Source organism: Bos taurus, chromosome 17 (genome assembly GCF_002263795.3).
Source record: "Bos taurus isolate L1 Dominette 01449 registration number 42190680 breed Hereford chromosome 17, ARS-UCD2.0, whole genome shotgun sequence".
Taxonomy (NCBI): Eukaryota; Metazoa; Chordata; class Mammalia; order Artiodactyla; family Bovidae; genus Bos; species Bos taurus.
Genome location: NC_037344.1, coordinates 64,073,922 through 64,086,572, shown reverse-complemented (window position 1 = coordinate 64,086,572; position 12,651 = coordinate 64,073,922). Strand labels below are relative to the sequence as shown.

At 45.7% G+C, this 12,651-nt stretch overlaps 1 protein-coding gene across 1 annotated transcript in view; it reads right to left on the bottom strand.

The window, feature by feature from the left end:
- Positions 1-12,651, bottom strand: part of SVOP (SV2 related protein) — a 73,035-nt gene that overhangs the window by 5,800 nt on the left and 54,584 nt on the right. The window contains 5 exon segments of the mRNA NM_001075441.1: positions 636-747; positions 2,011-2,118; positions 7,329-7,405; positions 11,271-11,344; positions 12,404-12,532. Of these exon segments, the coding sequence (NP_001068909.1) occupies positions 636-747; positions 2,011-2,118; positions 7,329-7,405; positions 11,271-11,344; positions 12,404-12,532 (500 nt within the window).

The window sequence follows — 12,651 nt, the reverse complement described above, 5'->3', positions numbered from 1 at the left end:
ACCTAGTGGGGACAGGAATTGAGCTAGGAACCAGCTGAACCAGAGATAGTAAACTTCTCTTCAGTATTTTGAGAACAATCCTGATCCCCAACCCCCTGTTCCACTGTTCCCACAATGTCTTTGAATATCAGCATTCCCAGATCTAATCTACATCTCCAGACTGTTCACAGATCTCTCATCTGCAGGTTGGTCTGGGGTCTCTCCAAGGTCAGCACAGGCCAGTTCTACCTTTGGAAGCTCTTGATAGATGGAAAAAATGGAGCAATGCAAAAGCAGATTATAAAACAGGACCTTGTAATAGTGCCATGGAACAAATGAACCCTTAAAACCCATATATGAATTAAACAGCTAAATGCATGCGCTCACTGGGAGATGATGTCAAACGTCTAAATGTGACGGTGACGGAGCAAACTTTGGACCAAAGTGCCCTCCTACCCTCACCTCCATCAGAGGCCCCAGCTTTAAGCAGGGGGCAGTTATGAGGCAGCCAACAGACTCAGTCCTAGTGAGGGGTTGGAGGGATCTTTCAGATGACCCCCAGAGGGTGTAATCCACAGCCCGCAGGTCCAAAGAGCCACTGACCACCGGCTGAGAAATAAGCCAGCTGGCCACAGAGAGCTGGTGCCATGACCTACCTTCCAACACAGATAAACAGCAGGAGGCTGCAAAAGGAGAAGACGACGAAACACAGGGCCATGGTCTTCTTGCGGCCCAGGCGGTCAATGATCCAGAGAGTCACCAGGACACCTGCAAGGGAGCAGGGTGCCAGGGAGGCGGCGTCCGACCCGGCCCCGCAACCCCCACCTCCCGGTCTGTACTCCCCTCCCCTCGAGAGCGGGCTAGGCCTCACGACCCACTTCTAACGACTAGAACATGGCCGAAGTGATGCAATGTCACTTCTCTTTTTTGAGCCAAAAAATTATATATGGGGAATTCGCTGGAGGCCTAGTGGTTAGGACTCGTGCTTTTGCTGTGGAGGGTGTGGGTTCAAACCCTGGCTGGGGAACTAAGATCCCACAAACCACATGGAATAGGCAGAAATTATTTTATATCAATATTTGATTATGATAAAAAGACTTACAAAAGTGTAAAAACAATCACTTAAAATTGTACTTTCCGTAAATGTCATTAATGTTGCTAGACGTCGACAGTCTGCTTTAAAACGCGTTGAGTTATTCAGAAACAAAAGTGATTCCTCCTGGGAAATTGAATGAGGGGTGGGAGGCGCTAGGCTAGTAGACTATGGTTTCATTATAATCCCTAGTACAATTGTTTTTTCCATGTGTGTGATTACTGTGATGAAATGCTTTAAAATAATGATATTTTAATAAAGCGAGAATGGCCTACAATTCAGAGTGCGTGTACAGGCACAATAAAAAGCTGGTGCTTAAATTTTTTAAAAAATGCAGTGCATTATATGTCTCCAGTTCAGTTCAGTTCAGTTGCTCAGTCATGTCCAACTCTTTGCAACCCCATGGATGGCAGCATGCCAGGCTTTCCTGTCCATCAGCAACTCCCAGAGCCTACTCAAATTCATCACGTCGGTTATATGTCTCCTACAAAGTATATCTGTGAATCTTGGGCAGGGATTAAGATTATAGCTTTTTAAAATTAACTTTATGCCAGAAGTGACCTCCCTAGTGACAAGTGGACATATGTCCGTAAGACTGGTGTAGGACTGACAATCCCTGGTCGTCCAGTGGTTAGAATTCAGCACTTTTACTGCCATGGGCTCATGTTCAATCCCTGGTTGGGGAACTAAGATCCCACATCCCGTGAGGTGCAGCCAAAAAAAAAAAAAAGATGACGGAAAAAGATAGATCACCTTTGCTTTCTGTGACGCATACAGTAAAATGTCAGCCCCTTCACCATTCTTGACAACTTGTAGCTACGGTTTGAAAACAAATCCCCGGCTTTTTTTAGAAATGGGATTTGCTTCCAGCTGGCATGAGGTTACAGCCACGTTCCCAGGCTGCACTGTCCCAGCCCCACCCGGCGCAGGTCCCTCACCTGGGAACTCAGACAGGGTGGTCCACAGCAGGTCCATGTAGTCCTCCTCACTCAGGTACTCGCAGGCCAGGCTGCACTTTGCCTCTACTGCCTTCTTCCGGCTGGAGACTGGGAGGTGGAGAGAGAGAGAAAGAGGAAGAGGCACCCACAGTGTTGAATTGCGTCCTCCCATTCCCCATGTCTCGTTCCTTGGGTTACGATTCGGCTGGGATGCTGCGGAAGGTGCGCAGGCTCAGGACTCAGACCAACTCAGGGTGCCTCCCTCCCACCAGCAGTGTCAGAGCTCCATCTCTTTAAGCCCCAGCTTCCTGACAATCTGGGGGCTAATAAACCCTCAGGGGTAAAATGATTGAGAGGCTGGAAGCAGGCTGTGTACATGAATGTGCTTAGACCAGAACTGGGGCTTCCCAGGCAGCACAGTTGTAAAGAATCCACCTGCCAGTGCAGGAGAGGTAGGAGATGTGGGTTCAATCCCTGGGTCGGGAAGATCCCCTGGAGGAGGAAATGGCAACCCCCTCCAGTATTCTTGCCTGAGAAATCCCGTGGGCAGGGGAGCCTGGCGGGCTGCAGTCCATGTTAGCACAGGGCACACAACTGAAGTGACTTAGCACACACCCTGGCTAATTTACTCACCTCTTTCAAGTCTTCCTTTAAATCCCACCTGCTCACTGAGGCCATCTTGACCACCCCGTTTAAAACTCTGACTAACCCATGGCCCCTTCCTCTGCCCCACACTCCTGACCTCCCTTACCTTGTGTGATTTTTTGCCCTCATGTCGTCTGTCAGGAAATAGAGTGAAGGACTTCGAAATGGCATAGCATCCTGTCCTGTGAATCCTTACAGGTCACCTCACCGTTCACATCCTCAAGCTCTTTCACAACTCCACATGGTACAATACTAACACTAATGCCAATGATTCTTGTCCACAAAAATGCAAGCTGCGTCTGGCAGTGATGCAATCGATTATAGGCCTCCACACACTGTGCTAACCTGGGAAGGGAGGGGCTGCAGAAACAAGGGAGGAGTCGTCAAGACACACTTGTGCAGCCTGGTTTCTCTCAAGGAATACACATCAGAACATCTTTTGAGTTCTGTAGGCACTAAGGTCCCCTCCCGGAAGGAGGGTGGCACCTCCAGACTGAGCACAAGATTCCTGGGACATCACCCAGTTACCTCAGTTCAGTTCAGTTCAGTTCATTTCAGTCGCTCAGTCGTGTCCGGCTCTTTGCAACCCCATGAATCGCAGCACACCAGGCCTCCCTGTCCATCACAACTCCCGGAGTCCACTCAGACTCACGTCCATCGAGTCAGTGATGCCATCCAGCCATCTCATCCTCTGTCGTCCCCTTCTCCTGCCCCCAATCCCTCCCAACATCAGAGTCTTTTCCAATGAGTCAACTCTTCGCATGAGGTGGCCAAAGTACTGGAGTTTCAGCTTTAGCATCATTCCTTCCAAAGAAATCCCAGGGCTGAGCTCCTTTAGAATGGACTGGTTGGATCTCCTTGCAGTCCAAGGGACTCTCAAGAGTCTTCTCCAACACCATAGTTCAAAAGCATCAATTCTTCGGCACTCAGCCTTCTTCACAGTCCAACTCTCACATCCATACATGACCACTGGAAAAACCATAGCCTTGACTAGACGGACCTTTGTTGGCAAAGTAATGTCTCTGCTTTTCAATATGCTATCTAGGTTAGTCATAACTTTCCTTCCAAGGAGTAAGCATCTTTTAATTTCATGGCTGCAGTCACCATCTGCAGTGATTTTGGAGCCCAGAAGAATAAAGTCTGACACTGTTTCCACTGTTTCCCCATCTATTTCCCATGAAGTGATAGGACCAGATGCCATGATCTTCGTTTTCTGAATGTTGAGCTTTAAGCCAACTTTTTCACTCTCCACTTTCACTTTCATCAAGAGGCTTTTTAGATCCTCTTCACTTTCTGCCATAAGGGTGGTGTCATCTGAATATCTGAGGTTATTGATCTTTCTCCCGGCAATCTTGATTCCAGCTTGTGCTTCTTCCAGCCCAGCGTTTCTCATGATGTACTCTGCATATAAGTTAAATAAGCAGGGTGACAATATACAGCCTTGACGTACTCCTTTTCCTATTTGGAACCAGTCTGTTGTTCCATGTCCAGTTCTAACTGTTGCTTCCTGACCTGCATATAGGTTTCTCAAGAAGCAGGTCAGATGGTCTGGTATTCCCATCTCTTTCAGAATTTTCCACAGTTTATTGTGATCCACACAGTCAAAGGCTTTGGCATAGTCAATAAAGCAGAAATAGATGTTTTTCTGGAACTCTCTTGCTTTTTCCATGATCCAGCGGATGTTGGCAATTTGGTCTCTGGTTCCTCTGCCTTTTCTAAAACCAGCTTGAACATCCGGAAGTTCATGGGTCATGTATTGCTGAAGCCTGTCTTGGAGAATTTTGAGCATTACTTTACTAGCGTATGAGATGAGTGCGATTGTGTGGTAGTTTGAGCATTCTTTGGCATTGCCTTTCTTTGGGACTGGAATGAAAACGGACCTTTTCCAGTCCTGTGGCCACTGTTGAGTTTTTCAAATTTGCTGGCATATTGAGTGCAGCACTTTCACAGCATCATCTTTCAGGATTTGAAATAGCTCAACTGGAATTCCATCACCTCTATTAGCTTTGTTCGTAGTGATGCTTTCTAAGGCCCACTTGACTTCACATTCCAGATGTCTGGCTCTAGGTGAGTGATCACACCATCGTGATTATCTTGGTCATGAAGATCTTTTTTGTACAGTTCTTCTGTGTATTCCTGCCATCTCTTCTTAATATCTTCTGCTTCTGTTAGCTCCATACCATATCTGTCCTTTATCAAGCCCATCTTTGCATGAAATGTTCCCTTGGTATCTCTAATTTTCTTGAAGAGATCTCTAGTCTTTCCCATTCTGTTGTTTTCCTCTATTTCTTTGCACTGATCGCTGAGGAAGGCTTTCTTATCTCTTCTTGCTTTTCTTTGGAACTCTGCATTCAGATGCTTATATCTTTCCTTTTCTCCTTTGCTTTTCACAGCTATTTGTAAGGCCTCCTCAGACAGCCATTTTGCTTTTTTGCATTTCTTTTCCATGGGGATGGTCCTGATCCCTGTCTCCTGTACAATGTCACGAACCTCCGTCCATAGTTCATCCGGCACTCTATCAGATCTAGTCCCTTAAATCTATTTCTCACTTCCACTGTATAATCATAAGGACAGAATGTGGTCCACTGGAGAAGGGAATGGCAAGCCACTTCAGTATTCTTGCCTTGAGAACCCCATGAACAGTATGAAAAGGCAAAATGATAGGATACTGAAAGAGGAACTCCCCAGGTCAGTAGGTGCCCAATATGCTACTGGAGATCAGTGGAGAAATAACTCCAGAAAGAATGAAGGGATGAAGCCAAAGCAAAAACAATACCCAGTTGTGGATGTGACTGTGATAGAAGCAAGGTCCGATGCTGTAAAGAGCAATACTGCATAGAAACCTGGAATGTTAGGTCCATGAATCAAGGCAAATTGTAAGTGGTCAAACAGGAGATGGCAAGAGTGAACATTGACGTTCTAGGAATCAGGGAACTAAAATGGAACAGAATGGGTGAATTTAACTCAGATGACCATTATATCTACTACTGTGCGCAGGAATCCCTTAGAAGGAATGGAGTAGCCCTCATGGTCAACAAGAGTCCAAAATGCAGTACTTGGATGCAATCTCAAAAACAACAGAATGATCTCTGTTCATTTCCAAGGCAAACCATTCAATATCACAGTAATCCAAGTCTATGCCCCAACCAGTAACGCTGAAGAAGCTGAAGTTGAATGGTTCTATGAAGACCTACAAGACCTTTTAGAACTAACACCCAAAAAAGATGTCCTTTTCATTATAGGGGACTGGAATGCAAAAGTAGGAAGTCAAGAAACACCTGAAGTAACAGGCAAATTTGGCCTTGGAATATGGAATGAAGCAGGGCAAAGACTAATAGAGTTTTGCCAAGAAAATGCACTGGTCATAGCAAACACCCTCTTCCAACAACACAAGAGAAGACTCTACACATGGACATCACCAGATGGTCAACACCGAAATCAGATTGATTATATTCTTTGCAGCCAAAGATGGAGAAGCTCTATACAGTCAACAAAAACAAGACCAGGAGCTGACTATGGTTCAGATCATGAACTCCTGGATACTGCCAAATTCAGACTGAAATTGAAGAAAGTAGGGAAAACCACTAGACCATTCAGGTGTGACCTAAATCAAACCCAGTTACCTTACCACCAACCAATCAGAAGAAAGCCACACAACCTGCAGCTCTCCTCCACCACCACCAAATTCTGCCTATAAAACCTCCCCCCAAACCATCGGGGAGTTCAGGATTTTTGAGCATGAGTCAACAACCCATTCTCCTTGCCTGGCCTTGCAACACACCTTTCTCTGCTCCAAACTCCAGCGATTTGGTTTGTTTGGCTTCACTGTGAGTCAGGCACATGAACTTGTATTCCATCACGGGCGCAAAGGATTTAGGCTTAAATCAATACTAAACCCCGAATTTATAACTGAACTGCTTCCTCAGGGCAATTCATTTAAGACTCTCTCACACTCCCCCAGCAAGATGGGACTCTGCTATCCCATTAATAATACCAATTCTCATACCAACAAACAAAACAATTAACTCAGATTAAGAACGCGTCATTTGAAAAAGATAACTGGACAAATCCTGCAAACAGACAAGAACTCCATCCCTTTGTCTCCCATCCTGAGTTCAAAGCCCAGACATCTATATATAGATTTTCCTTGTTATTCATTCCTCTTGTCCAGTGGGTCCCATCTCCAGCTCCACAATAGAATCACCTGGGGAGCTTTAAAAACCGACTCCGGCCTGGGCCACACCCCCAAAGATGCTGATTAAATTGCCCGAGGCATTGTTTAAATGGCATGGCCTTGTTTAAAAGCTCCCCCAGGTGATTCTGTTGTGCAGCCAGGATTGAGCTCCAACCTAGTTCTCAGACTTAACACACACACAGGATGGGTCCACAGGGTCACGGCCGTAACACTCAGGGATGGACTTCAGGGACCTCTTCAGGGGATGTAAGAGGATTCTGCTCTAAGGTCATGTCTAGCATGATAAGATTGTCCAGGTTTCTACAGAAGATCTCAGAAACCACAACCCAGCTCTTTCATATTTAGATTTTGCAGAAACTTGCTTCCGGGAGTCTGTGCAAGGCCAGGCCCTGTGAGGGCAGGACCCGGGCTGGGAGTGTGTGTATGACCTTGTGTGTTGGGTGGAGGGTGTGAACTGCTAGAGGGCTGTGATACTCACTGCTACAGACATCTCCTGCTTGGAAGAGCTCGGTGGTGAGCAGGACTAATCCGTAGTAAGAAAACGCATTGGAAAACCTGCCAGGAAGCAAGCAAGAAGCATAAGAAATGATGGGAGAAATGCAAGCCCCCATTCCCATTCCATTGCGAAGGACTTCCACCTATAGCAGCAGAGACTAGGCTTTGGGCTCAGGCCATACTGGGCCTTTGGGGGTTTTCCTGGACTGCTTGAGCAAGAAGCTGGCGGGTACAAAACATACTGATGGACTAAAAGGAAGTGATCCTGTGTCCTTTGAAAGATCAAGAAAATTGAATTATAGGGACTTCCCTGGCAGTCCAGTGGTTAAGATAAATGCAGGGGGCATGAGTTTGCTCCCTGATCAGGGGACTAAGATCCCACATGCTGCACAGCGCAGCCAAAAAAAAAAAAAAATTCAAAACACCAAAGAACTGAATTATATCACAAACAAGCCACCCCCAAGCTGTTCACTCAACTGGCAAAAGGAGGGGGGAAAAGATGGGGAAACCAAAATTTGGTAGAAAACAGTCATTTTGACAGATGTCAACAGACGTTAGAGCTTTTGGGTTGAGCTGAATAGGGAAGAGAAGGGAGATATATTTAATAATATAGGTATTCCCCACTTTCTGAAAGCTTGCTTCGCTATGTCACTTTTACGAAATCTATATTAGTACCTGTTTTTGCTCACCGAAAGATATCCCAAGAGGATTTTCACTTTACAAAAATAGGAGGGAAAGCAAAAATAGCATCCAGTGTTTATTTTATAGAGGCAACTCTCGCCCCAAGCAGCGACAGTGGCGCCACCAAGCTCCTTCCCCGAGAACTACGCTCAGCATCAGCATCAAGCTGCCATTAGCTTTTTAAAAAAATTACTTTACTGAAGTATAGTTGATTTACAATGTTGCATTAATTTCTGCTGTGCAGCCAAGTGATTCAGTTATACATAAAACTACACTCCTTTTCAGATTCAAGCTGAGAGAGCTTTCATTGGAACACTCTACTTTTGTAACATTTTAATTTACTTATTTTTAATTGAAGGATAATTGCTTTACAATATTGTGTTGGTTTCTGCCATATATCAACATGAATCAGCCTTAGGTATACACATGCTCCCTCCCTCTTAAACCTCCCTCCCGCCTCCCACCCGATCCCACCCCTCTAGGTGGTCACAGAGCCCCAGTTTGAACTCCCTGGGTCATACGGCCAATTCCCACTGGCCACCCATCTTACATACGGTAGCGTATATGTTTCCGTGTTCTCTCTCCATTCATCCCACCCACTCCTTCCCCAGTCTGTGTCCACAAGCCTATTCCCTATGTCTGCATCCCCACTGCTGCCCTACAAATAGGTTCATCAATACCGTCTTTCTAGATTCCGTGTATGCGCGTTAGTATATGATATTTGTTTTTCTTTTTCTGACTTACTTCACTCTGTATAATAGGTTCTAGGTTCATCTACCTCATTAAGGGAAAATAAAAGTCACTCAGTCATCTCCAGCTCTTTGCGACCCCATGGAATTCTCCAGGACAGAATACTGTTCCCTTCCCCAGGGGATCTTCTCAACCCAGGGATCGAACCCAGGTCTCCTGCATTATAGTCATTAGAACTGACTCAAATGTGGAATACTCTACTTTTGAATAGCAGGGGTGAGGAAACTACAGAGCTCTGTCTCTGTGTTCAACGGAATCACTTCACCAAGCATTTATTAAACACCTGCTCTGTGCCCAGTCAAGTATGGAGTCTGCAGACTTCATGGGCATTTCAGATCAGAATGATGCAGTTAAATTCCAACTGTCCCAGGAACCAGAGTTCTCAAGTCTGTAGGGTCAGAATATCGTGTCCTATAGTATAGCTACGTGGGAGCTCAGTCATTATCAGAAGCCGATGATCAATGTCCTCGCCTTACAATATGTGCTCCCAAATGTGATTTCTATAGTATTCTAAAATTAGGCTGTAATCAATTGCTTAGGATTTAAGTAGTGTCCATCCAACAGAATCACATGCACTCAAAGATAGATACTCTCAGTTCTGTTTCCCCACCTTTTAAAATATCCTGCCAGCTCCATACGTGGACTGGGCACACAGCAGGTGTTAAAGCCTTGGTGAGCTGATTCAGTTCTTGGCGGACATTAGGGCAGAGCTGGAACCTGGTGCTGTATATCATCAAAGCTTTCCCCCCACCCCCTGCTACACTCCACCCCTCTACTCCGCTGCAACTGCCCTTTTTGAGGACACTCCCCTGCTCATTAGCACCTCTGCTCAAAGGTGAATAGGAAAAGTGAGAACTGGTGAAAACAGGTCACAAAGCCTCACCCGGGCTAATTTTCTGCACTGTTAACGCTGTAGAAATTACACAGTTGGAAGAGTTGAGAGAATGGCTGAAATTTGACTAGCTGTGGGGTGAAAGGTGAGTACTCACTACAAATGCCCTCCAGTCAATGCCATGGTTGTTATTTAAGAAAAACTGGAACTAGATAAAAATTGAAAGTTCTGAGAATGCCCATGTTGATCAAATCAGGGGTTCCCAAAATATGGGCCCTGTGCTGGGTGGTACCCAAGGTAATATAAATGGAGAGTGGGCTGGATACAGCAAGAGTAATATAAATGGAGAGTGGATTGGATACAGCAAAAGAATCTCTTTGTGAAAAAAAGATTCCCCTAAGTTTCCTTTTGATTCTTTAATCATATCTCAGTCTTACTTATGTGCTAACAAGTCCCTAACACCTCTCCTCTCTGTCTGTCTCTTAAGCACAGAGGCTTCGTGCCTCCCGCCTTGGTAAACCATCAATTTAGCTGCTTTTTACCATATAGTCATCCCTCAGGATCCGTGGGGGATGGGTTCCAGGGCCCCTGCGGACACCAGAATCTTTGGATGCTCAAGTCCATTATATACAATGATGCCGTGTGTGCACATAACCTACACGTGTGTGCACATAACCTACACATGTGTGTGCACATAACCGACACGTGTGTGTGCGTACGTGCGCAGTGGCGTCTGACTCTTTGCAGGCCCATGGACTATAGCCCACCAGGCTCCTCTGTCCATGGAATTTTTCAGGCAAGAATACTGGAGTGGGTTGCCATTTCCTCCTCCAGGGGATCTTCCTGACCCAGGGATCGAACCCTGGACTCCTGCATTGCCTCTTTACCACTGAGCCACCTGGGAATCCCACATATTCTCCTGTATACTTCAAATCATCTCTGGATTACTTATAATACCATATACAATGTAAGTGCTGTGTAAAGGATTGTAACTACAATGTAAATGCTATGTAAATAGTTGCCAATGCACAGCAATTTCAAGTTTTGCTTTTTAGAACTTCCTGGAATTTTTTTTTTTCTATTACTTTTCATCTATAGTTGGCTGAATCCTTGAGTGAAGCCTGCGGCTAGGGAGGGCTGACCATATTTATCTTTAAAAGCGACTTCTGTCTATGGTCTGCAATTACAGTTTTTCCTTAAAGCAGTTATACACAGTTTCCTTTTAAAAGACATTTATCTGTCCTGCTGTATAGCACAGGCAATTACAGTCAGTGTCCTGGGATAAACCACAACAAAAAGAAGATAAAAAGAATGTATACATGTATACACATGTGTATAAATATATCAAAAGAATATTAAAAGAATGTATACATATATATGTATAATTGAGTCACTTTGCTATACAGCAGAAATTAACACAGCATTGTAAGTCAACTATACTTCAATTTTTAAAAAATTAGCAGAGTAAAAAGTGAGTCAAATAAAAGAAGACTAAGCAAACAAGAGTACAGGGGATACCTGAATAACACAGAGGTCAGGAAAGTGATGCTCAGTTTTGCAAATGTTGCCCAAGATGGAAGAGTTTTCACTGCATCGAGTTCAAACAAAACCGCAAACAGGGTGCAGATGAGAGGGACCCAGGCATGAACAAACAGCTCTTACCATATAAACCACAGCAACAAGGTTGTCCATCTAAAATGGGGTGTGAAAAGGTCCCTCATTTTGCCTCGGTCTTCCTGTTTCAAGACAAAGAATGCCATTTACTCTCTTCCCCTGCAGATGTGTGGGCAGTGGCCATGTACCTACCCCAGAAGGAAATATCCACCCCCCCAAAAAAATACTCGTTCCCAGGTACTCTGGAACACAGGGAGGCCCCTGTGGCAGCCGCTCCTTTCCAGAGAGAAGCCCACCACTGGAACATCCAGTCTTGTCACTTTCACTTTGCAACACACATTGGAAATTACTGTATACTTTCTCCATCCAGAGCATCTTCATACAGAAGGGAGTGGGGAGAACGCAGTCTCTCCCTAAAGGCAACTAAATGAACCTCCTGCCCCCCAGGCTCTTTGGGAGGCCCCCCTGCCCCACCCCTGTGCTTCCCAAAGCAAATCTGGGGTATGTCCTTGGCTTCCATGCTGTCAGACCCAGCCTAATACTTCCTCTAGAGCTGGCGAAATTCCATTCAGTTCTTTTCACCCAACATAGAAACAATCAGAAATATAATTTTATTTTAAAAAATAATTTCCTCGTAAGCTCTTGTTGTTTGCTTAAGGGTATTTGTGATGTTTGTATAAGCTGCAGGGTTGATTCTTGAGGGCGGGGACTGCAGCCTTCAAATCTTGCTCCTTTTCCCCCCTTGCACCTGGGTAGGTTAGGTGCTCAGCTGCTTGTACTGTGGTGGACTCCCTGACGGTATTGCCGTGGGGAGCGATGCACCGTCCATTAAGGACGTCTACACGGGCGCGGTGTAGTGCCCTGGATATAAGTCTATCACGACACTTCTTAATGTGGTTTTATTGTCGAGCAACCACATCTGCTAATCAGACTTCCTGGGTGCTCAAAGATAAAATCGAAGCAAGAGTAGTTACAGGACCCATGAGGGGACATTATAGGACATTTCTCTAGTCACTGGCTAAACGCTCCAGGTGGCACTTTTAAGACTTGGCAATGAAAATACACAGATTGAAGTTGCCAAATTCCCCTCGCGGGCCCTGTCCACTGCAGCCCCACCCTCTCACTACACAAGCTCCCCAGCTCGCATGGAAACAGGTGCGGTCTGTCCGCCTGGCACTGACCTGTCTGGAAATGATGAGTTTCCCCAGAGGCATGGGAGCTCCGTTTTCCGTGGCTATTCTCTTTAAGGTGGCGATGGCCTTCTCCTGGTTCCCGGACAGCACATCATACCTCGCACTCTCCGGCAGCCACTATGGGGACAGGAGACAGAGATGTGGTCGGTTGCAGTGGAACACAACCCTTGGTCCCAACCACACGCTCTCACCTGTGTGTGAAGTCCTTAAGGCCGGAGGCTCTGGGGCCAGAAGCC